At 40.0% G+C, this 26,955-nt stretch overlaps 1 protein-coding gene across 3 annotated transcripts in view; it reads left to right on the top strand.

Moving 5' to 3' along the window:
* rmdn2 (regulator of microtubule dynamics 2) overlaps positions 1 to 26,955 on the top strand; it is a 37,644-nt gene that overhangs the window by 5,798 nt on the left and 4,891 nt on the right. For all 3 annotated transcript variants that reach the window (XM_005735088.1, XM_005735086.1, XM_005735087.1), the window contains exons 3-8: positions 11,408 to 11,585; positions 11,675 to 11,777; positions 13,854 to 13,914; positions 24,292 to 24,367; positions 24,908 to 24,985; positions 26,793 to 26,891. In XM_005735088.1, the coding sequence (XP_005735145.1) occupies positions 11,408 to 11,585; positions 11,675 to 11,777; positions 13,854 to 13,914; positions 24,292 to 24,367; positions 24,908 to 24,985; positions 26,793 to 26,891 (595 nt within the window). The remainder of the gene's footprint in view (positions 1 to 11,407; positions 11,586 to 11,674; positions 11,778 to 13,853; positions 13,915 to 24,291; positions 24,368 to 24,907; positions 24,986 to 26,792; positions 26,892 to 26,955) is intronic.

Genomic DNA, 26,955 nt, shown 5'->3' with positions numbered 1-26,955 from the left:
ATTGTTCCACCGTTTGTCCAGCACACTTCACTCAGTTACACCCCATGAGCCTGTAGATTATAACAGTTGAATAAAAGGTTTGAAAATATCTGCCTCACTTCATGGTTGAAGAGCAATAAATGTAATTATATTATAATCAGTTTTATGCTAATTATCTATATCCATACAATCATCAGGCTGTTGTCATTTCTTACTGAAAGTAGTTCTAATCACAAAGAAGCAAACAGAAAAATAAACTGCAGATAAATATCTTAACAGGTGGTGAGTGGTAAATTAGTTTCGGGTTAGTTTACACGTTAACAGCCGTATTTGTTGATCATTATCTGCTTTTAGGAGACTTTTGGCCCACCTACTTTACCAGTTAAACCCGCTTGCTGTTTTTTTGCACTAAATTATATATGTGACAGTATGTAGAAATGCCTCAGGTGCTGCAGATAACAGCAGACCAATCAAACACCGCATGCCCAGTCATCCACCTCCACCCCCTGCCAAGATGTCTTGAACTCATGCCAGCCATAGATAACATAAACAACAGGTGTGTCTATTGTGAATGGACAACCAGCTAAAATCTCATCTTATCAAAACATTATCAGCAGTTAAATAAGGACGATTAATCCGGGACCTTAATATTAAAGCACTTAAGTTTTTGTTGGACACAACAGAGACAATCTGAACACGCAAACTCTCAAACTTGTATAAACTGTGAGCACCAAATCAGAAAGAGGATATTTTAGCATGCTTTATCCAGCCACTTAACCTGGATTGACCCCCTGATTTATTTATGGAGGAAGTGGAGTATGTCAAGTGCCAAAGAGACATCACAACACTGGGTGCAACTCTATTCACATCCTAGCCGCGCTCTTTTTAGGTGTGCAGTGAGCCTTGGATCAGAGGTGCATGACTCCTCCCCATCTCTGTTACCATCCTCCCAGTGATTATCGTACTGCCTTGGAGCAGATTTTTTAAAAAACAGCTTAAAGTAGGCCAACTGAACATCCAGCGTGCTCTGAGTGTTTAATTAGTGGTGTGCTTGTTGCTTGTGCCAGTAGCGCATGAATTACTTTAGTTGGATCTTATTTAGAAGACACCAGGAGCCCTCTTTCATGATGTATAAACTTTTCAGGTCGCTACCACTGCCCTCCTGATTGGCTAAAGAAACAGTTGGGAGGTGTCAGACTGCCCTCTAGCAAATGTGTTCACAGGTTTTGAGTGACAGCCATCGGCCGCATCAAATGCTCCTAATTACAGTTGGGGTTATTATGCTTTAAAAGACATCACATCACGCACACACCTCCTATAATTAAAGAGCCTTTCCTGCCGCTCTGTTATTTGTAAGAGCAGAGGGTGTGGGGGTTAGCTGGGAACAGTGGAGTGAAGAAATTCCAGCCCCTTAGGGAGTGAGCGGCGTCCCCCTTCTAGTTAAGATTTCTAATCCTCACATCCATTTTCAAAAGCCTCTTCATGTCTTTTCAGCCGTCTCGAAGCACAATATCTCCACAAATTATCCCTGTAAAACCCACACTCTAAGCATTAAGTAGAAGATATTATGAGTTTGCTGAAATCCAAATCCTTAAGATTAGCAAGATTAGTGCATTTTTTTTCATATAAACATTTCAGGTTAACATTTTACCTCTCTTCCAGAAAAAGCGGGTAAAAAAGAAAAACTATCTTAATCTTTATGATTTACTAACAGCACAGAGGAGAAAGAAGCAGGTTTCGAACAGAGGGCATCATGCAAGTGTAAACAGGACCTTCAACCAATCCGAAAGCAAGCTCTGCTGCAAAACATGATATGTGCACATCGTGACCAGGCAAAGGCACTTTTTTCTACCTTTCTGGAGGTCATTCCTTCAAGTGTAATACTTTTCTGTTTGCATAATTGCAAAGATTATTTTTATGAATCAACTTTGTCCTCTGTTTACAAAGAGACTTCAAGTGTGACCAGTGTTGGCAGTACAGCCTGCCTCCAACCTGAGTGCAATAATGTGTTTTACTCAAACAAGGGAACAATTAGTGTGACATAATGGCAGAGTTACAGAGCGGCGTAGTGTTGATCAAAAGCGGGTACAGGGTCAAAAGTTCCAGCTGTTTACTCCATTCACTGCTCATGTGTCACGGCGACTTCCTCAAAGCTACCTTTCTGCAGGTAAGCAGACCCATCAATCACACTGTCTTTGTGCCAAGCTGTCAGAGGCCTCATTTAAAGGTGTCTTGTAGGAACTTGTAAATCCTCGAACAGTTCCCACTGAGTTTATTCACATCACGTCGCTGTAGCTCAAGGACATTACCACTTCTTTTTTTCCTTTTCCAAAAAAACAAGCATTTATGACATCGGATAGTTGTTGATTTAAGCAGATTTAAGCAGGAGTTTTGTTTAGCGGCGGGCAAGCCTGATCAACACACAGAAATGTTTAGAAAAAAAAAAGAAGTTCATTGTCTGCTTTGTGATTAAAAGATTTAGTCTAACTTCCCTGTGACGTCATGCAGGTGTTGCTTCGCAGCTGTCCATATCCACTACATTCACGTCTATGTCTTCAGATTATTCTTCAATGAAAGGCTATTAGCCAAACAAACACATCTGTTAACTCGAGGAAAATAGTTTATACTATGCACCCATTTCAGTTGTCTGATGCGTTCCTCGTCAAATTGGCTGGTCTCTGACCTATATCTGTTAAGTTTGACCACCCACGTCTCCCTTTTAGGTTGCTTGCGATCTTATAAACGTGATGCAAAAAAGACATTTTTTCCATTAACATTCTAATCTGTTAAACAGTTTCAGTCAAACATTGTTTAATCAATTTAACGTAAACCTACACCATCCTCCCTATTGTGGCATTTTAAAGAGTACTTAGTGGAAATATTAAACAACCTAACTAACAGGGTTGCCAGCAAAAAAAAAAAAAAAAAAAAAAAATAGGGACCCCCCCCCCCCCCCCATAATGCTTAATTGACGTAATCAACTTGAATTTAAAGCATGTGTTTAAAAAAAAATGCACAGAAGTCTATAATTTTTCTACAGTAATTAAATAGATTCAACATCTTTCTTCAACAGAATTGCAAAGGAAAAAGTACAGTAGCTTTCTAGGTTATAAATTTGACTTAATAGTTACTATATACAATAATGGATTTCTATACATTTTACATCAGATGAAAACTTTGGTTGTAAGATTCAGGTAATTATTTATTAAAAGCTAGACATGAGAATTAGAAAGAAAAGTGTGTTTTTGTGCCCCCCTTTCCCTGTTAATGCCCTACCTGGCCCCCGGGCAAAACTTTGCTAGATCCTGGTGTAGAAAGTAATCTTAAATAAATTCTAACAACAGCTTATCAAGCTTAAACGTGCTGCTGTTGTTCAGCCTGGTTTCCTCTTTCTGCTGCAAAGTGGGTGAAAAACAAACAAGAGAGACGGGGGTCGCGACAGAAAAGCCGATCAGCTGATCGTTGATCAGTTTCAATTTGAAGTAGCAGCAGGAGAGGGAGGGAGAGAGAGGCAGTCGCTCCATATATCGGTTGTTAAGCTTAACGTGGGAATGCTTTACGAACATTCAGAGATGAACTTACACACTTGCTTTACTTCTCTGGGATAGCTTTCTCCAAAAATTTTTTTGTGAGGTGCTTTTGTGATATTTAATGGATCGGATTACATTTTTTATTTCTCTCCGATATCCGATCCAGTAATTTAGGTCAGTATCGGACCGATATGTAATATTGGATTGGTCCATCTCTAATTTATATTCAGATGATGTGGTATAGAGAGTAAAGGTTGATGCTCACTCATCTTAATGAGATCGGTTATTTTGCAGGTGGCCATTAGCACCAACACTTTTGACCAACAATTGCTCCTCCAGATGTATAGAACTCTTGCTAGTTGGCCCATTCACCTTTCAGGACTTTCTTGAATATAATGAATTTCACTGTTGTCATGAAAAAATAAATGTATAAAGTAAAAAAAAAAAATCAAAATAATTAATAAATTCCATTTAGGTTCTGTTACTAATATAATGAGGTCTTTATAATCAGTCCTAAACAGATGGCCTGTTCTGCTTTTAGTGTAATGTCACTTTTTGCGTTGCTTTTACTGTTTCCACAGCAGAGCTAAGACAAACTTCCTTTCAGCTTTCTCTTCCAAACTTTGCAGGACAGCTGCTAGTAGCTGGTAGCTAGCATTAACTCTCTTGCTATTCGGTGGCATCGGTTGGGGGGGGGGATTACAAATAGTCAAATTATCAGCAAGTTGATTATATTGGCTGTTATTAGCTACTTGATAACCTATTGGTGTCAGAATTTACAATGGATAAAAAATGACAGAAACACCCTTCAACTATGTAAGGAGTATTACATTGTATAGTTTGCCCAATAGAGGGCAGTAATGTTATCGGCATTAAAAATCCTGTATTAATCATGCTCTAGTGTCAAATGATTTATGTTGCTTTGTTGTTTTCTCCTTTAGAGTGAAGTGTTTGCTAATAATTGTTGTGTCATATAATTAGAACCTCTGAGTTTGCTCCATGACGCTCCTGGTAGTCAGTAATTTTGTATGTTGAAACCCTTGAAAAGCCACAGTGGGTGTTTTGTCTATTTTCCTGTTCATCGGTTAAGTAGTATTGGAAAAATTCACGTCAAGCTTGAAAAACTGGAATACCGATACTCTTCCAGTTTGCTTCCCAGTACTAATTTTAGTCTGCTTCAGCATTAATAATGCAGAGAGGGGTTGATCAGGACAGTGATTTTAGCTATTACAACTAATCAGGTGCACAGAGTCTGTGGGTCAGTCATCATTTCAAGTCAGCAATTATGTATGTAATCATAGTGTGAATATATCTAAAACTACCAAATCTAGTCATTCACTGACTTCCAGTTCGCTCTGTGGGCTTTATGGGCCTACATGTCTTTCACTGGAAAGCTCTTTGAGCTGTGTTCTTTACTCTTTGCTGTTCTTATTTGTTTTGCTACAAGAACAAAGCAACATTTGGTATTCTCAAGAAACGTGCTGCTGCCACCCTGCTGTCAAATCCTCTGTCACTAGAGTTATGATCCTTCCTAGCTGATTAAAAACCTTTTCCAGCTAATGGAAGCAATCCATCACAACACATCAAACTCAGGAAGTTGTGTAATAAAACACACAAAAAGAGTAACCTGTCGGATAAATTGCTTATTCTATACTCGGTTTCTTATTTACTGTGTATTGCCAAACACTCTGCTGTAATTTATTTTATCTTAAATATCTTTGTGACCTTCTAACAGGTTTATTGGTCACATTGATGACTCTCATACACGCGTTTCTTTCCTGTTTACTTTTGGCGACATTGCAGCTAAATGCCAAATGTGCAGCTGTGTACATCCCCACTTTCAAAACTTGTTTATTCATCTGCTATTTCAGGAACAACATTTTATCGTATCCTAATAGAAGTGCTATTTATGGATACACAGTAGAGATAAAAATAACGTGGCTGGAATGAATGGCTCTATTCTTTACTAATGTGCAGTGTCATCTTGTGACTGTGAGAAATGAATGATGCGTTGTTTATCACCCACATCTTTTTCCAGCACAACGCAGGGGTCATGTTGAGAAAGTCAGTGACGCTGTCAGTTGGCTTGTAGGTCGGTAGGGAAAGTGAAAGGTGACATCAGCGTTTTTAGGGGGAGGGATGGAGAATAAATAACTGGATTCGCTCCAGTCAGTCAGGCATTGTTTCACAGCAGGCTTTCATTGGACCTGTCACCAGACTCTGAATAAGCTGAGCTGCATGCTCTTAGGCCCGGTGATGTTGGGATGGTAACTGGGGTTTTGTTTTGAAGGCGGTAACCGTGGAAACTGCCATTAGGAAGCTCTATTAAGAGGTTCCTTCTTTGCCCCCTTAGGCTCTACACACTGAATGATCTCCCCTAGGGAGCACACAGCCTGTTTGAAAATGAAAGTAAAGCTTCAGGAACCATTAACGTTGCAATGGGGAGTTACAGTGTTGTTCACAGCTTTGTGCATGGTGCTGATTACAAAGCAAGAAGTTCTCTTTTTACAGGATCCAGTACTGACTGGATAAAATTAATTATGAACCCATTTTTAGGGGGTTTCTTTCAATTAGTAGCGTTTGAAACCCCATGCTGTGTTACCAAAGCTCTACTTTTTTTTTTAAAAAACAACAAGGGGAGGAGGAGGAGGGGTTGCTGAGCCACTCTGTTTAGGGTAAAATCATGTCGCAAGTTTATTCTTGGAGCAATTCAGCAGGCAAAACAAACCAAGAATAAACTTGTTACATGATTTTTGGCAATTATATTTAGCAATTCCTTTTTAATTTAATTTTTTTTATATTGAGCTTGTGTTCACACTACTAATAAACACCTGTTGGATAAACCTCTAGAGCCATGCAGCACTTGCTTTTTCCCTGTATATTGTTATTATTATTTTCTTTAGGTGTTTCCATATAACAGTAATCTCCATGAATTTAAGCTTGTAAAGCTATTTGTTATAAATTCCTCTTTGTAACACTTCACTTGGACTTGGGCTGGACTCTTAATCTGAATGAGCTGAATGATGTAATCGTAAAGTGAAGACATGATTCACTTTTCTCATTGTCACGCTATATGGGGGTGGCTGTAGCTCAGGTGTAGAGCATCTACTACTTAGAACGTCGGTGGTTTGATCCCTGGCTGCTCCAGTCTGCATGCTAAATATCCAAGATACTTACCCCAAGTTAGTTTCGGATGTATCCGTATGAATGTGTGTGAATTTTAATTAGAAAGGACTCAAGCATAGAAAAAAAATGCATGTATGAATGGTTGTAAATGGGTGCTCAGGTGTATTAGAAAAGCACTATAGAAGAACCAGTGCATTTACCATTTATCATTCTGTGTGATGCTGTGCAAAATCTAATACATAATTATCCATGTTTGCTACATTATCTGGTAGTTATCTGTTAAATGCTTTGACCAAATGGTCAATTTTCAGGGTCATACCGAGGTGTCAAAGATTATGATCGAAGTCAGTCATTGTTTTTCACTAATCTGCACCATGATTATAGTCACAGAAGGTCTCTCTCCCTTTCTCTCTCTCTCTCTTGTAATACTGTTGTCTTTGTTTGTGAGGTCCTTTCCCTTACCCAAACTTAATTAGATTTGTTCTTTCAGAGCTATGCGCTGCTAGTAACACCGCCAACATAATAATGGTTCCTGTACAAACATATGTACATTACATAAACACACAGTAAGACAAATAGATTCTTAGCTTCTTTTTCTTTCAACTCAAGTGATTCATGAGCCGTGGAATGGCGTGACAGGAATGCGTTGATCACTCAGTACGCCACTGCCTGTCTCTCCACCCGAGAGGGAGTGAGGGAGGGAAAAAGGGCTGTTGAATGAATTAAAAAGACAAAAGGATGAATGAATGAGAGAATGAATGACTAGTGCAGTGAGGCTAAAGATAAATGCAAGGCTTTTTTTTTTTTTGGTGAAAGTTAGTGCAGCGTGCTGTGTTGCAGCTAGACCAAAAAAAAAAAGTAAGAACACAAAAGCACCCACATTCAAATTTTTTTAAGCTGAAATGTATTGGCCAATAAATGATTTGAGCTTCGCCTGCAGGTATTAGGGTTTACTTTGGGGTTTAGTGTGCAGAGGGAGATTGTAGCAAGCCTGCCAAAGCCTTGCTACAATCTCAAAATGATGGTATAAAAACAAACGGAGATTAAAATATGTATGAGGCAAAGTCTGGTTTCTTTTGCAGTTACAGAGATTCTCTGTTTCCTGCTAAGCTGCTGAATGTGACAAGCCAATGAATCAGTTATTTAAACTCCTGACTAATGCTAAAAAAATAAAAATCAATCCTGTAGTTAAAAATTTGGACTTTGGAGCAATAAGATTTACCCTTGCTGAAAACACTCTTGCAACCTTGTTTTAAACTGTGCTAACTAATGTTTCTAATGACCCAAGTTTTAATACATATATCTGATTTTATTTTTATTATTATGTATTTATTTAGATATTTGGATATTTGTTATGTGCAACACATGAAAAGCCAGATCCACTAAATGGGGAAAAATATGCTCCGTTCTAAAAACAATCAGTTTATTTCAATATCATGTCTTATTTCAAAAAATACGACATGCTTTTTTTTCTCAGGAATAAATATCAGCACAGTTGGCAATAAACTAAATAGAGAGCAATTCACATTTAACAGAAATTCACATTCAGTTATTAATTTTGTGCTAAGGAACCTTCCTCTTTTATAGGACTATAACCAGATGCATCCAGCTGGCAGCCAGCTGAGTTGACGGCCTTCAGGTTGTGTTCATTTAGACTGACAACATGTTGGCAATCTGTCTGCATTTATAAATTATACAGCAATTATTTGTAAACCTTCAACAATCTCTCTGAGATTTATTTCAGTCAGTTCATGTCAGGCTGTGACTATTTGACTGAATGACTGTTATTTAAATGTATTTAATAAAATATCAACATTTAGTGTCCCTGTATAAATACTGCTGTATGGTTGTGTTTTTTCATTTTCTCCTCCACCCGTAGACTGTTCTGATGTAGAGGTCTTTCACTGTTGCAAAAACTCACGTTACAAGTGCATGCATTTCGCTCACAAATGATAAAAAGTAAGGCAGAGGGGGCATCTGAAGTTAAATGGTAAATGGCCTGTATAGCACTTTACTTAGTCCCTATGGACCCCAAAGCGCTTTACACTACATTCAGTCATCCACCCATTCACACACACATTCACACACTGGTGATGGCAAGCTGCATTGTATGCGCCCTGGGGCGCACTGGCAGAGGCCGGATACTGGCGCCATCGGGCCCTCTGACCACCACCAGTAGGCAATGGGTGAAGTGTCTTGCCCAAGGACACAACGACCAAGGCTGTCGGAGCCAGGGCTCGAACCGGCAACCTTCTGATTACAAGACGAACTGCCAACTCTTGAGCCATGATCGCTCCTAAAGACATCTCGCGGGAAAGAAACCCTGCTCATAGATTCCAGACATTATGGCAAATGATTAATCTTTATGCAGTCCAATTCTCAAATTTATAACAGTGGTAAAAGCGATAGTCCATCCATCCACTTTCTTTCTCTTATCTGGGCCCAGACCTCCCTCTCTACGGCCACTTCCTCCAGCTTGTCCAGGATAACACCTAGGTGTTCCCAGAGGCCTGCTGGGAGATATAATTTCTCCAACATGTACTGGGTCTGCCCTGTGGCTTCCTCTTGGTGGGACCCCAAGATACTTAAACTCTACTGTATGTATTATTGTAGGGTAAACCTTACAATATAAAGCGCCTTGAGGTGACTGTTGTTGTGATTTGGCGCTATATAAAGAAAATTGAATTGGAAAAACTCCTTCACTTGGGGCAGTAACTTGTCCCTGACCTGGAGTAGGCACTCCACCCTTTTCCAGCTGAGGACCATGGCCTCCGACTTGGAGATGCTGATTCTCATTCCTGCCAACCAAGATAGCCCTACAACATCCAGAGCTTTCAAGAACTCTGGGTAAACTTCATCCCCTGGAGTGGATGCCTCCAAGGAGTTGTTTAACTGGCTCAGTGCCCACCATCTGGTTCAAAGGTTAACACCAAGACAGACACCAAACACCTTGTGGCTGCAGCTCAGTGGAGAAACTTCAGCAATTAAGGTATTAAACATGGTCTATTCGGACTCAATGTCCCCATTCTCCCTCGGAATGCTGTCAATGGTGGTAAGAGTTGAAGGTAACCCTCACTATACATTTAGGCACCTGTCTTCACCCAAGTGTCCAGAACATATGGCCTTAGATCTGATGATACGATTACAAAATCTGTCATCGACCTGTGGCCTTGGGTGTCCTTATTTCAAAATCGTGTTCGTTGTGGACAAACTTTGGTTTGCACAGAAGTCCAGAAACAGAACCCTGCTCGGGTTCGAGCTGGGGATCAGTCCACCAGGGTTTGCACCCCTGGCCCCCGCCCAGCACACACTGCACCAGACTGCTACAGCACCTCCTGCGGGTGGCGGGCCTACTGCAGGGTGGGCCCATGTCCCTCATTTGGGATGTGCCTGCCTGGTGTGTCTTAGACTAAGGCCCATCCCCAGGCACTCGCCCTTGGGCACCTTCCCCACCTGTCCCGAGGGCAGGGCCCCAGTAACCCTATCCCGGGCTAGGGTGAGATATTCTCTAGATCTTTCACTCATTGGGGTTTTTGAATCACTCTTTGTCTGGTCCCTCACCCAGGAGCAATTTGCCATGGGAGAGCCTACCACGGGGAAAAAGCCCCCCGACAACATAGCCTCTGGGATCCCTGGGAATATAATATTCCTCGGTAGCTGGTCACCTTTCCTACAGTGTAAACTATCATGCACTTAACTGTTTGTATAAAAATATTGATAGGGGTTAAAAAGCATTTTCATTGAAGTAAAATTGATTGAAAAGTGGGAAAAACTCCCATAATTTCAGTGTATAAGTTGGTTTGTGCACTTGACTTTTACTGTAGTGGCACTTCATCGTCAACAGTTGCTTTCTTGGCTAAGGAAAATCTCTGCAGTTCAAATGCCCTCAGATTACTCCTGTAGTCACTGCACCCAGGGCTGTGTATGTGTGTGTGTGTGTGTGTGTGTGTGTGTGTGTGTGTGTGTTATGGGGTGGAACTGGCAAGCAGCCCTGCAGCACAAGGCACCTGTTGGGTCCACAGGGTTTATGTCTGAGGCCCGCTCCGACACATCCCTTCAGAACCATGGCTCACAGCCCAAAACATTCTCTTAACCACCAATGACGCATATGCAGCCACTGCCAACACTTAATAGAAGCCTTTCATATTTTTTACCTTTGTCTGTCTTTCATTTTCATCTGCCTTTTTAATATGGGTATTTTTTTTCTGCCATTGCTATTTAAGTGTTAGCTTAGGGAGTCAGTGTGCGTGTGCAGCCATTGAAAGGGCACCATAAAACTTCTAACACAGGCATTGCGTGCCTCACAGTGCTAAACAAGTCTCCTTGTGTTTGTGAAAAAGCCTTCAGGTAACTAAAGTTAGACTTTAGGAATTCCTTAAGAGCTAGTATTTTTAAACAATTAACAGACCAACTTATATAAACAAACCTGGTGCCTTTTTTTTTTTTTTTTAGTGCATAAACAGGCAGTGAATAGGGCTTCTTTATAATCAGCATGTGGCACAGAGTGGCTTGTAAAAATTCTCATGATGACAGGATTTTGATTGAGCTGAAAAGCTCCTCAGCTGGGGTGAGTTCACCTCACATGTAGGGCGGTTTATTAATTCTTCTTGAGTTTAGCGTATGCACTTTGCTGATAGCAGGATGGAGACGGTGTGGTCTGCATGTACGCGTTCAGCACAGCTTTCTAATCCACATCAGTAACGTTTAATTGCACATGCTGACAGCAAAATGAAGCTGCACCTCATTCTTTTGCCATTTGTTTGTACTTACAGGTACATGACTGCGCTGACAGACTCAGAGGAGGATGAGCTAAGTGATGCAGAAGAGAGGGATCAAGAGCATCCTGTGGACAAGTTGTCTCTCCTCATTGAGCAGATTGACCGTTTGCATCAGGGCTGTGAGTCTGACAAACGGGAAAGTCTTAATATCCTTTTGGAACAAAGAGAAGAGGTGCATATACATTTCATTAATTCGTGTTTGTCTCCATAATAAATACAAAACAGTGTGATGGAGTTGTGTACTTTCATGTACTTCTCTAGTTTGGACAAAATTCGACATTTCTTTGGCGGCTAACCCGAGCTTACTGTGACGTCCATGACATCAGCTTGACTCTGGAGGAGAAGAAGACCTACGCAGAGACTGGTAATTTACTAAAACTTGTTTCATGCCTCGTTTGACTAGCATTCTACGCTGGATATGAGATGTTATCTTATAATAAATCCGACTGTTACACTGGCCAACCCTCAAAAGTCAGTGTCTCATCTGGAATACCCAAATCCAAATGTGGTTTTAAGCAATGTCAGGGAATTGGCAGGAGTGCTTGGCAAGCTTGGACCAAACATAGCCCTGGATTGGTATTTATCTGTCATGCAACACGTTCATGTATCTTCAGTATAATAGCATATTGCTTAAGACACAACACTTCTAGAAAAATTCAGTTCTTTAAACAGCACTGAGTCACAACTTCTGCCATGACCAGTGCAAAGATCCTTGTATAGTGTTATATTCTAGTCATTTACTCTAATTTCTGTTCAAGGTAAACCCCCAAACATTGGTGTCTAGTACCTCATCTTTTTAATTTCAACAAGTCTAGGTTCTAATTCTAACAAACTCAATGGCTGCTTTTAGGTACATCTGTACAGATGCCCATTAACCTGGATATCTAATCAGGTAATCAGTAACTTAGTGCATTCAGTAATGTAGACATGATCAAGACAACCTGCTGAAGTTTAAACTCAGCATCAGAATGAGTACTGCAGGTGATTTTGAATGTGGTGTAGTCGTTGTTGTAGCACAGGCTGGTCGGAGTATTTCAGAAACTGCGGATCTACTGGGATTGTTCCACACAGCCATCTTTAGGTCTGAAAACAGAGAATGGTCAGGCTACAGTTCACAGAGGCTCACCAGAACTACACAGTAGAAGATTGACAAAATGATTGGCTGTGTCAGAATTTGGTGTCAGCAGCATTAAAATCTTGGATCCATCCTGCCTTGTATCAAAGGTTCAGGCAGTTGGCGGTGGTGTGATGCAACAACCTATCTGAGTATTGTTGTTGGCCGTGTCCATCCCGTCATGACCAAAGTGCATCTTCTGATGGCTGCTTTCAGCAGGATAACGTGTCATCTCAGTGATGTTAGTGGTTTCTCTAACGTGGCAGAGTTCACTGACTTCAAAATACCCTCCACTGTAACCAGAGCTCAGTCCATTAGAGTGGCTGTGGGATTTCCTGGATTCCTGTGAGGAATGTTTCTAGCATCTTGTTGAATCTGTGCCACAAAGCAGCAATACTAGCAAGGTGTAATCCATGAGGTGGCAGGTGAGTGTAGGCTCAGTGGAGCTAATGGTACTGTACACTTAAATGAAACAAAGACAGTTTTTCAATTGACGATTGGACTGTTCCAGATGAAAACTGACATTTGTGTATTTTTATCTATAAATTAAAAAAATGTAACAACAAAATGTCTCCTATGAGCTAGATTAGGTGACCCTAGGAGCATTTACAATACTTGTGTCTGAAGTTAACTTCAGAAAATTGTCCTTTTATGTTGCCATCTTTGTCCTGTGTACATAGGTAATACGCTCAAAAAAGAGGATACTTTCATATTAACTTAATGATAACAAACACTTTGTTCTTTGACCTAATTTGCTTTATTCTTAATCGTTTACATTTGACCACAGTGGGTTTTATTTTTCCAAACAGAGGCTGTTTTGTTTTTTTGGTTTTTTTGTTTGTTTGTTTTCGTTTTCATACTGGACTGACCTGTTTCTCTGTAATCCTTTGTCATCATTGTACCTCTAATCAGAGCCAGCCAGGTGCTTCCTGCTAAGGCACCTGTCTCAAAGCATTTGAACGTGTGAAAGCCTTGAAATTTTAAAGTAGCAAAGCATCATGTTTAACATTCTTTTAGATATTAATAGAGCGGACAAAATGAAACGCATTCCACTAAGTGATGAAGGATTAAAAACTGAGCTGTCTTCCTGGATTGCATTTGATGTAACTTCTGTTTTATTGCTTTAATCCAGTGCCCATTGATGCTTCTTGATTTATGTGTATCCTGTTGTGCTTTCTTAGTCAACACACCCCTTGATTGTACTAATCCAGTCTCTGTTCTTTCGTCCCGTAGAACAAGAATGTCCAGGTTGCAGAGTGTGTGTCAGATTTATGTTTCAGCAGAGGATCGTTATCCGTTTATCTGTCTTTTTCTCTTTCCTCTCAGGGAAGAAAGTTGGCGAGGAAGCAGTGAGCTTAAATCCTACATGTGCTGAAAGTCATCAGTGGTAGGTTTGAGCCGTTTCCTTATACTTGTTATCATTTAAATGCTACTTTCTTCTGTTCAATAAACTCTTTCTGATTTTCGCAATGAAAGATGTTTGAGATGAGGCTTAGCCTGAATATGAGAGAAGTCCCATTATGTGAGAATCAATGTTATGCAGATTTCTAATCCAGCTAATTTTAAGTTAAATGCTATGAGACCAAATGAAAGCACAAATGCAGGTACTTTCCCCAGATCAGAGGTGTCAGTAGGGTTGAGTGACTTGTTACCCTGGAGCGCCTGTTCCTCTGTGTTTGAATAGATGAACGTCTGACTCAGGCATTTCCTTTGGGTAGCCTACTAAATGCAGCTTGAACAAGAAAAGAGAAAACTCACACGGGTAAATGAAAAAAGCAATTTAAATATGAATTTGTTGGTTTATGCTTTACACCCAACCAGACAGCCCTGCAATATGTAAAATACGAGTGAAATGGTGTCCTTCAGCAGAGCACTGCCGCATCCTTTGAAAGCATGCATGCTTGTCAGATAGTAGTAGCTTACATCTCAAACATCTCCTTCCTTCGGATCAGCCCCTCATCCACCTGATAGCATCTCATCCAATTTAGGAATGTAAACACAAGCTTGGCTCAGTTCGACTGACGGTTATAGTGGAGTAACTCGTGTCTGCAGAAGTTGCAACAGTTAACTTTTTCTGCAGGTTGTTAGTTGCTTCACAGCAGTGCAAGTTGTACATGCATTGTTTGTAGCCGAACGTATTCAGCGCTTAGGGATGTGCTGCTGAACAGGTCGCTCCAAGGCATTTATTTTCATTTTACATGTTCTTGTCACAAAACATCAGCATAATTTAATGATACCTTTGTTGAATCTGACGCTAACAGACAAAATGACTATTATTTGTCCTCTGTGGTCCTTAGTGTAAGTGGCAGTCACAGATTATTCCCGGACAAATTAAAGGAAAGGATATCAGGAATACCTCCTCTCCACTTGTACACCACCCCAGTCAGTCTGTGACTCAAGCAAAAATCCCCTTGCTTTTAATTAGCTCTGCATAGTGGGCCTGATGGCGTGCATCCCGTTTGTATTTGTGCAGGCCCCAATGCATTCCTCATCTGAAACACTGCTCATGTCAAAACTTGACTGATGGAATCTGTGGCTGAAACGGAGAGATGAAAATTGCACTAGATACAGTTATGATTTCTTCAGAACACACGCGCGCACAGCTCCAATAAAATGCGAGCACATTTATCTAGCTTCTTTTTTTTTTTTTAAACTCGTCCTTAATGGAGGCCATTCTAAAAAACGTTTCCAATTTAAAGTGTTTACTGGTACTTGCGTTTCATAAATGAGTGTCCAGTGTAGTTGAGATTATGTGGTTACTTTATGTATAGGCACACAAAGTTCTCTCACAGAAAACTGCCCGCTTGCACCAGAAGTCCTATTTGTTCTGTTCGTTAGGGAATAATTAGCATTAGCTCATGCACATACCGCAGCACTCGAGACAGCAGGTGCAAAAGAAGGCTGTGTTTGTTTAGCTAATTAAGAGGAACAGCTTTGAAAAAAGAAAAAACCTTAATTCTTAATCCTGTATCCACTGATGGAATTTGTAAGATTCTTAAACCGAGCATAAACAGCATCTAAGTTGAACGGACAGAGCAAAGTAGGTAAAGCTGCACTTTGGGAAGGGAGGAGGCAGGGAGTGGGGACGGTGCCAGGCAGTGTTGCAAGGAAGTTTATGTCTGAGGTAACTGTTTACTTAGTGTACTGATGCCGTGAGAAAACTTGTCACCTGTTTTCCTGAATGCTGTTCAGCTTGTCACAGTTTCACAGATGTTGATTAAACAGGCTGCCACTCAGTTTCTGCTCAGCCACTGAAACTACTTATAGACTTTACATACCAGTGAAAGAATGTCTTTTTGGACCTTTTTCTGCCGTGTGACCTCATTTAAGGTGTTTAAATTGATTGATTGCGATTTACCTGGAAGTCAAAGATGTAAAAGTGATAAACAGTGTAGGCACAACTGAAAATTGAAAGCCCAAATCGTTATTGAAATTGCAGTGGATTTATAAATGGCTGCCAGTAAACTCCTGTCACCCTTGCATCTATGAGTGACAGTCGAGCAGGTTGGGTGAGGGGGACTGTCTAAACAAACCTGCTTTGTTGTATCTGCAGTTTGCATGGCATATCACATAAATTATGTCTCTAAATACACCTACCCTGGCTTTTCTAGGCCAAATATGCTTCACGGTGGGGTGTGTCTATTGCAGCCAACAGTATTCCAGGTAGTGTAATAGGGCATCATGATTAGAAAGGGACAAATTGCTTGGTCTACTCTAAGTGGTAAAATGATTCAAAAGTCTAACCGAAACATCGAGCCAGTGGCTCACTGAAATGAATAACTAGTCAACTGTCTAGTTTACTTCGAAGGACTTTGTCTTTCCCCTTGACAGCAGTTCTAAATGACATGATTTCTCCATCAGGAAATTAAGTTTGGATCATGGAAGAAAATGTTTTGAATCCCTAGTATTCTTTTTTCTCAAAGATATTTTTATTGAGTTGAAGCAACAAAGAAAAGCAAGTACACGCAGAATTGTCAAACACCAAACAAGCAGGTTTCACAGTGACTGTTAAAACTGAAATATCAGAATACAGATTAATGACACATTGCAATGACACACTCACATGTCTTATAGTTGCTTCCAGCAGTTTATCCCCTACCCACAACACTTAGAACCCCTATCCCTCAGACCAGGAAGGAAAAAAACAAAAAAACAAAGCAAGAAAAAAGAAGCAAACAAATAAAAACAACATTGCAGATACATCAAGAACAAAATAAGAAAAACACACAAACAACTAACAATAAATAAATAAATAAGTAAATAAATAAAAAGAAGAAGAAGGGGGGAGGATTTACTGAGCAATGCTGGAAGTCGGGTTTGTAGCCTGGAGGCTGGAAAAATATTGTTGCTAATCGCATACCGGATCTTTTCAAGGCTCAGATAGTACATAAGGTCCCTCAGCCACTGAGCCCAGGTGGGCAAAGGGGCACCCCTCCATCTTAGTAGGATTGCACGTCTAGCTACAAGGGAGGAAAAGACAGTGGCGGGCACATAGGGACGTGGAATTAACTAATTTCAGTATTAAGTCCCATGTATCCATAGACAGGGACTGATTTAAATCTTGTTCCCAGGCCGTTTTAATCCGATCTGTCGAAGAACCGTTCATGCTCACCAGCCTGTGAATCCCTAGTATTCTTTACTACATAACATTTATTGTAGGGAACTTGAAGATTATTCAAAAACGGACAACATAAACAATTTTGTTACCTTTACTGTATCTTTTACTGCTCATGATATAATTCAATTCCAATTCAATTTTATTTATACAGCGCCAAATCACAACAACAGTCACCTCAAGGTGCTTTATATTGTACAGTAGATCCTACAATAATACATACAGTGAAAAACCCAACAATCATATGACCCCCTGTTGTCAAGCACTTTGGCAACAGTGGGAAGGAAAAACTCCCTTTTAACAGGAAGAAACCTCCGGCAGAACCAGGCTCAGGGAGGGGCGGGGCCATCTGCTGCGACCGGTTGGGGTGAGAGAAGGAAGACAGGATAAAGACATGCTGTGGAAGAGAGACAGAGATTAATAACAAGTGTGATTCAGTGCAGAGAGGTCTATTAACACATAGTGAGTGAGAAAGATGACTGGAAAGGAAAAACTCAATGCATCATGGGAATCCCCCAGCAGCCTACGCTTATTGCAGCATAACTAAGGGAGGATTCAGGGTCACCTGGTCCAGCCCTAACTATATGCTTTAGCAAAAAGGAAAGTTTTAAGCCTAATCTTAAAAGTAGAGATAGTGTCTGTCTCCCGAATCCAAACTGGAAGCTGGTTCCATAGAAGAGGGGCCTGAAAACTGAAGGCTCTCCCTCCCATTCTACTTTTAAATACTCTAGGAACAACAAGTAGGCCTGCAGAGCAAGAGCGAAGTGCTCTAATGGGGTGATATGGTACTACAAGGTCATTAAAAGACATTATTTTGAGAAACGTGATCAAGGTTTAATGGACACTAAAGTAGCCTTTCTCACTTGCATCAAAGCCTTAGAAAATATCCACTGTCACTTGGAGAAAAACAGTTTCTTATGACAAGATTTGACATTCTTACCTTTCAGATAAAGTACGCACGGCAACGCGAGGAGAATTCTCCAACGTAAATGCAAAGTAAATGTTGCTGCAAATTTCTATTGGATTCTTGTGTGAATTTAGTGAAAATGTCAAGATGCTCAAGTTAAATATTTGTATATTCAAATTCAAACTATTTAAAAACATAACTGAATATTTTTTGCCAAAAAAATCTTCCAAGCCTTTTACTTTTCAGCACTTGTCTCCATCATGACCAAGACTTGGACACATACTGAATCCATTACACAGCTAACACGTGGATAATAAGCAGTATCTTCTGGTTGTCTCATCTTCAATAGATGGGTGTTGTCTTTTTTGGTCAAGCTTTTGAAATGTTTGGACTGCCATAGTCAGAACTACTCCTTATAGGACCCCACCCGTTATGTTACTTCATTCATTACGCCCAGCCAATACTGTATACTCTGAATGATACCAGATCAAAATAGATCTAACGCAAAAAAATTACAATTTGCTGTGTTATGTTTAAAGTTTCAATTAATGAGGTAAGCAAATCCTTACTGTTGTCAGTGTCACCCACCTTAAATGATGTCACACCTGCTGGCATGCTTCAGTATTTCTTCTTCTTCTAGGGAAACTCCCGATTTTTGTTACCTGGTACAAACGGCATGACAAGTAAATCCAACCTGGAAGCTTGGTCTGCCTTTTAATGATGCGTTGACTGATTGTGCCAAGAGTTAAGAGAGATGACACATTCTGCAGAAATACTTGAAAAACTTTACTGAACTCTTAGTTTTCTGTTTCAGCTTGGTTCACAGTTTCAGTGAAGCACTGTTTTGTGTTTCTGTTTTGTTTTCATTTTTTTTTAAAGCAGTGAGACTGACAGTAATGAAATGACGAATGACCAGTGTATCAACCATATCTGTTGCTCGCAAATTGCTAGCAAATATTGGTATATAAGCAAATGTAGTTAGGAATATGTCGGTAACAAGTTATAGATCAAAGGGTCTTCATTGTGTGTATGTTTACATGTGGTTATGTAGAATAAAGTTAATGCTAAAGTTATGACCTTACTATAGTAGCTATACTCTAAAAGCACCTTGAGGCAACTGTTGTTGTGATTTGGCACAATATAAATAAAATTGGAATGAATTGAATAATATTGTTAAAAAATTAAGAAACAACATTCTGTTTTAAAAAAAGAAATCAAGAAACCTCATTTTATGTGTCTACGTTTGATAACGTTGATGTTGACGTCATCATTACACCTCCATCAAAAACAAGCATTATACTAAAAACAAAAAAAAAATGACTTCCTTATTTAAAACTATTGTTAAAAAATAATAACTAACCAAAGTTTGGAGACAGTAGGACCTCATACAAGAACAAAACACATCCTCTCTGGGGTTTTATGGTTGTTTAAGGCTTTAAGTGATGAGGTAACAGTGGTCACCTTAGGAGAGATTACACATACTTTCCCATTATGTCATGCAGTCTTTCTGAGTAGAAGGTGAATAAGGACTCTTTTGAAGTTGGATGTGTGTAGAGGCACTTAACTTATTCAAAGAGCACCTCTACCCCTGCATACTACCAGTGTACTCCGCACTGTGAGCTGCTAAAATAAATTTTATGTCCATGTCAACTCTTAATACTTCAATTTCTCCTCTCCCAGGTTTCAGTTTTCAAAAGCACTCAGTCTATAGCTATTGTGTCTATTTACAGGGCTAATGTATTGACCACGTGTATGACATTAGATGAATGCATACGCATACGTGTGGGGCTTTGGGGACATTGAGCGTGGAGGCCGGTTTGTGTAATCTGACTGACGGGAGGCGTGATGGCATTCTTGTATCTCTGGCTTTGTATATAGGTGCATTTTCATTGATCCAAAGTAAATCCCCGACTTTAGAGCCTCACTGATGATACAAAGACCCACGGATTAAGCAGGGAGACAGAAGAGGACAGGAGGATGGAGTAACTTTGAACTTTGCAATGACAACCCTAATTTTAAACACGTGCCTCATAATTAGTGGCAGCACTGTGCTGTGTTCCCAGCAGCCTTGGAAAGCCTGTGTCTGCTTAAACGTCACACCTCTTTGTACACCGTTGGAACACTTATCGTGCCATGAATTTCGTCTCCCACACATAGAAAAACAAAATCAACTAATTTTGTCTTGAGCAAACTCGCATACTCTCACACAGGTTAGCCGAAATTCCTCAAGTTTCTCCTCCTGTTTCTGTACAGCTTTTAGTCTGAACAGGTGCCTGATGGTGTAAAGTTCAATGAGCTCTGTGTGTTTGGATGTGAAAGTCAATCTGCTGCTTCTTCCATGCAGCTGAGACTTGGGGCTTTTTGACAAATATAGTCGGTGATATCATTGAGTCTGTTAACAACGTAGGCTGACCTTGCACAATTAAGAGCTCTGTCCTCCTGTTATTGTACTCTTTCCTGATTCCTTTTTCTTTTCTCGCCTTAGAGACTCAAATATGAGATAGAATTTCAACTATCAGTAAAAATGAAAGGATAAACAACAGCAGGTAGGCCCTAAGGGCAAACGCACCTTTGTACACCTTCGCATCTAATTTCCTCATACACTCCCTCCACTTACCCTCTGCCCACACTCCACTGAGGATCTGGTGCATTTCAATCCTGTTTTCAAAGAGTGACAATAAACCCCAAAATGCCACACTTGATCTCCTGTATGGTGTTTGCAGATTCTAACCCAGACAGACATCTGCTTACTTCCCACAGTCCAGCTGCTGGTCCAATAATGGTCCAATAATTAGCTACTCTACCAAATCTTTTCTTGGGGAACATGTGTTAGTAAACACTGTTTGAATTGCTTCATGCTGAATGTTGGTGTTAATCATTGAGTGGGAGGCTAAAATATGTCTTTGCAGTAATCTGAATGTTGGGCAATCTTTCCCACAGCTGTCACCTGGGAAATAATTGAGCTTAGTTGCTCTTCTTTGGTTGTATTTGGTCTCCTTGTGTTGTTACTGTTTAGATTTATTGCATTTAATCACATCAGCATATTGCAACACGTACATAATGCATGTATGTCATTAGAGCCCATTGGACTTTTGATGTACGTATTTGTAGATAGATTTTCATGGTTAATTATTATTGTCTAAAAGTATTTCAAAAATTACTGCCACAATGTCAAAACATTGCTTTATAGTTTAATCACAGCAGAATTTAATTTACAGAGATTGGGTAACAAACACCAAAACAGCTAATCCTCATGTTGAGACGCTGAAGCAATGACATTCTATTTATAAAGTTACAAAAAATATCAAATTGTTGAATTTATTTAATCCATTCAAGAGATTTGAGACATTTTATACAGGAACAATCTACACACATAGCACACACACCTTTATTTTTCAGTACTTCAAGTAGTTTTCAGGAATAGTACTCCATATTTCTTACAGGACATTCAAAGCTCTGTCTTGTTGGTTGCCTTTTTGTTCTGTTTGGGATCATTGTCATGTGGAAAATTAAGCAATCATTGTGCATTGTGGATGAAAATTTGTCAATAATGTAGTCCATGCCAGAGCCTCCACTATGTTTTCGAGCTGACCATCTCAATCTATTCTGGTTACAATTTGAACCAAAAACGTCATATTTGGATTCATCACTCCATAAAACATGTTGCAACTGATTTTAAGACAAGTTATTGTTTGATTAACCGTCGTTCAACCTTTGCTCCGTGTTTCCTTTCCTTAAGAATCACTCTTTGAACGCTGCTTCTCCTGTGAGACCTTTATTGATACGGCTTCAGTCAACAGTAGATGGATAAAATGAAGGGCCAGATGGCTCTCTCAGGCCCTGTGTCAGTGTCTCCCAGTTCTTAAGGACATGGCTTTGAGTTACTGTTTAGTTTTCAGGTAATACCCCTTTGAGAATCATCTTAATGGTGTAAAATAAATATCCTAAGCCTGTCAAACATTTTTATAGATGATCAGCTAAAGAAATTGGAACAAATTCATTGTTTTTGCAACAGGATGGTAGAAACAAAGTGCCTAAAGATGCAATTTAAAATTGTTCTCTGCTAAGTTGTCTGTTATCTGTAGACTCAACACTGGGTTATTCCTTTTTTTTGTGCCTGAACGATTCATAGGTCACCGTTGAGCATCTTAAAAAGCAAGGGAGAAAAAAATGGTCAGTTATAAAGAGCGGACTGGAAGTGACTATAAAAGCAGCCAATGTCCAACGAAAAACTTTTGCTTTAACTCTTTGCTAACAGTGAACCATTAAATACTGTGAGCAGCTTTTAACTACTAATTTACTTTTTTTTTTTTTTTAAGTGAAACGGTCACGTGCAAACCAACTGTGTCGTGGCTTGGTTTCCTATCTGCAGATATTTAGTTGCCAGTCAAAGATTTGCTCAAAGCATTTACATCCAGCTGTGTGTTTTCATTGGAAGCCAGGCAGCACAACTGCAGACAGATAGCATCTCTGCTCCTCTGATGTTGTAGAGCGCTCCACTCATCAAGCGCCAACCAGTGGGCGCATGGGCACACCCTGCTCCACTTAAGAAAAATAAACACGTCTTTTTTGTTTAAAGTTACATCTGCCCGTGTTTGGCCAATTTAAAGCATTTAAAAGTGATGTGATTAACGTGTGTCTCATCTCTGACAATTTTCCAGTAAGTGTGAGTAGTTCGTGTGAAGATTCATGTTTTATGATGTTTCATCCAACCATAACCACAATGATTGTGAATTTATTTTCATCAGATACGGATCAGATAATAGTTGGAACATTCTCAGCTGAATGAAATCTCCTCCTTTGCTCATAAGATTAATCTTTCTGCCGTCATGATCTTAATTTAGTAATTACCTGCTAATCGTGTAGTATACTCTGCAGTTTACTTCATAGCCCCCATCATTTCATTATACTGTGCTAAAAAAATCTACTCACACATACCAGACACTGTAGTACACACGTACAGTTGTAGATTCCATCTCCCATCACCGCCACCGTGTCAGGCGACGCTGTCAGATGACCTTTGCACACACTGATCCTTCATATAACAAGGTGTTTATGTTGCTCGGTGGTGTTTGACAGAGTACCAGCAGGATTAAAGCAGCCGTGCAGTGAAAAGGCTTTGATCAGCTCACTCCTCTCCTCTCCGAACCCTCGGCGTCATGCTGACTTACAGATCCCAGAGCTGAAATCGCCCTTTGTTTCGCTTCCACCTGCCCACTGGTCCAAGGCCAGTGTATTAATTAGAGAGCGGGGGAATAAGGTGGAGCAGCTTATCTTTGCTGGTGCTGTCTAATGAGGAGGCTTTCCACAGACCACTGAGTATGGTGGGTTTTTTGGAGGCCCTTTGGTTGTTAGTGACCCAAAGAAAAGGTGGTGTGACTGTGAGGTGCTGCTGACCATCTCTGTGCTTCTCACCGCCCCCTGCAAATTATCATTGTTTAACTTCTGTTTTGTCAGAACCGGGGAACCGAGAATGCCTGATGCTGTCGTTGTTTTGCTTAAAATCCAAATTGTGTGAAAAGCTAAAGATGTTAGAGGTTAGGTTTTCCTTTTAAGGCTAGTTTGCTTTCAATCTGGTAAAAAATATAGATAGAAACTGAGTTTTGCTGCAAATAAACCACACAACCTTTACAACAATAACTACATTTTACACCTGAATTTAGTCATGGCCCCTCTGTTGTTTAGAAACTTGTACTATGCCTGAAGAAGCACCAAACACAGAGAGCCAAGGCTCAAGTTGCAGTGTTATAGCACAGTGGTGTGACAAATGTCCCAGTTGCATGGATGGTTTACGCAATAAAAACAAATACAGAATATAATTAATAAAAATATGCAGTTTGGATCCTAGGATGTGGCTGTTTTCATTCCATTTATATATTTATAAGGGTAGAATGTAATTGTAAAACTTATTTCAGCACCACCTCAAGTTTTTGGGTCTGAGTGTTGGATGACCTGGAAGCACTTCATGAACTTTCATGTTTCCAGAACTCAAAGGTTTTTATTGCACACAACAAATTTGGTGCCAAATAATAAATAAGCAGAAGGGTTAGAAGAATTGCCAATACGGTTCCTGCAACTTCAGTTCCTTGAACCCTTTATGATATCATACAGGCTTGAAAACATTAAATATTAATTTGCTGATTGGTACGATTTGTTTGTTTAGGATTATTTGGGGTGTTTCTTCACATAGCTTGTTTAAGAGTAGGATGGCCTGAACCTCTAATAGCAGTGTCTCCCCACAGGTATGCCATCATGTGTGGAATTATGGCCGAATATGACACCATCCAAAACAAGATAAAGAACGGATACGTCTTTAAGGTAAGGCATGTGAACGGAGAGCTAGTTTTGACCTTGCAAATTCTTGGAATGGTCAAATAATAATATAATGCAAACAATGCATTTTACATCTATTTATGCATATTGGGCATTGCATTCTCCATGTGCTTAGGCTAAAGAGGAATGGTCATTTTCACAGTTTAAGCCAATAAGACCCTCCTACAGTCATTAAGTTGCATCAGAGTGTGGAACAGCAGCACGTAGCATTTTATCTTCTGTCAGCAGCCTCTAGCAAACACTGTTTGCCCTCAAAACTCTTTGACAGGTGAAAGCGAGAGATAGAGCCCTGGAGAGGGAAGATATTAAAAAAAAAAAAACAGAAGAAGAATGGAAAGAACGAGGGAGGGTGCGTGACAGCCAGGAGTGTGCGGTAGCTCGACTAGATCGCGTGTGTGAGAGGTGTTTGTGAAATACTTGTGGGTTGGTGAAGCAGGACAGATCAGGTCAGAACAGAAGGCGGTGCAGCTGTGCTATGAATCAACAGTGAAAATCTTCTCTCTGTCTGTCTGCTTCTCTTCTCAGGATCATCTGGATAAAGCCATTGAGCTGAAGCCGCAGGACCCGCTGTCCTACTACCTTCTGGGCCGCTGGTGCTACGCTGTATGTGACCAGTACAGCACATCTCTATCTCTGCTCAACATGATGTACATTTATGAAGGCTAGCGTGTCTGCGTGACCTCCCACCTCCCTATGCTAACCCACCCACGGTTTCCCCTCATTCATTTCCACTGTTTAGGTTTCCTCAAGGTTTGTTTTTCCCTTTGCGATATTCACAGAGAGCGCTATGGGAGGTTAACACCATCCATTGTTAGCTTTAAATCAGATTGTACCAGGGAGATAATTTCATCCTGTTTGTTTGGCTCGTGTTCGCTCAGTAGCTGCAGTCATTTGGGATGCAGCACGTGATTGTTTCTGTAACTGTCTAGTCTTTTCAGAAACGCACGTAACATGATGAATTGCTGTTGTTTAGATCGAAATTTCCAGACGTTCTGCTTTTGACGGTTCCTGTTGTTTTATGAGCTGCTCATAACACCTGATATTTTCAGGGGTTGTATTTTACGGGCTGTCTACGGGGCATTCATGTTAAACAATGACCTACTGTTCACATTCAGCCTGCATCTCTGTTTGAAATTTCCTGATGTTGCCAGAGCAATTCTACACCTGGAGTTAGATACGGCTCTGATGACTGTGTGAGGCTCAAGCTGCTGCTGGCTGGTGACATTCTTCTGCAAAAGGTGTCAGTAGCAGAGCAGAAGTGGACGGGGGTGCCCGTTGTCATGGAAATACTAGTAAAATAACAGGAAGTTGGCTGTAAGAGTTCTGAAAAATGATATGTAACCAGTCCTGCTGGTAAATGGGTGCAGATTATTTTAATCTATGTTTTAACTGTTACATTTCTTCATATTTGTTCAGAGATGTCATTTCTATTACATGTTGTGTATATCAGAGTCAAATGAGACCATTTGTTTTGGTCTGAGATGCTGCTGTTTTATACATTATCCAGGGTGTTTTGGATGTCACATACTGAACATCAACATTACCTAAACAGCTCAAGAGATGGCAGCAATACAGCTGTGGTCATACGTTTACATACAATCATCACTGGCATGAATGTCAGGGTCATTTTGGGCTTTTAATGATTTCTTAGAACTGTTCTTTCTCTAGATTTTACAACATTCGTCTTTAATAAGTCTAAAAATTAAGAATTGTGTGCACAAGTATGACTTTATTCTAGATTTCAATGATCCACATAGGGTCAAAGTTACAAATATTGGCTCACATGTATACATATATACGTACATTACTAAGTGTTCTTTAGAAGTTTGTACCTAGACCTAATTCTTTGGGGGGTTTATTTGTTTGTTTTTTATGTCAAAAGTCGGAGGATGTGTGAAAGTTTGTGAAAGTTTAATTGTCTTTGTTATTCACAACAGTTCTTTAATTTTCATTCACTGTCAGAAAATAGGCTTTTAAATATCAGCTACAAGGGGCGGTGATGCTGATAGGTATGAAACAGAACTTCAGAAATTCATCCACAAATAGTGACACAATTGCTGCAAAATAAGAGCGGCCCACAAAAACCCTGCTTTTGCATAGAAATATAACTAGAATACAACATGCTGGCAACAAGAGTTCAGTCCCCTATTGCAAAGAGACATTATGCAGATGAGTTGTTAGAATAGTGGCAAAGATTTGCCATTTTATCCCATTTAATCGTCATGTCGTAAACAGATTACATGTAAAGATTAATTCAACCAATTCAGCTGCAAACTGAAATTAGACTGACTCCAACTTGTTACTATTTCATCACTGACTTGATGCCTTTGACTGTAGCATTACCCCTCTCATCCATTAATGTTAAGCCAAGGTGGCCAATTTTCTTCTGATTGGTGATGTTTGTTTTCAGGTGTCTCAGTTATCGTGGATTGAGAGGAAAGTTGCTTCAACTCTGTTTGGAGAACCACCAAGCGCCACAGTTGAAGACGCACTGAAGAATTTCCTTAAGGTACTGGTGTTTTGTTTCTTAAGCTATTCTGCGATGTAATGATATATATATATATATATATATA

Source organism: Pundamilia nyererei, unplaced genomic scaffold (assembly GCF_000239375.1).
Source record: "Pundamilia nyererei isolate P.nyererei 1_Seehausen unplaced genomic scaffold, PunNye1.0 scaffold00062, whole genome shotgun sequence".
Taxonomy (NCBI): domain Eukaryota; kingdom Metazoa; phylum Chordata; class Actinopteri; order Cichliformes; family Cichlidae; genus Pundamilia; species Pundamilia nyererei.
Note: the sequence above shows the minus strand (reverse complement) of the source record. Positions and strands in the feature narration are given on the sequence as shown.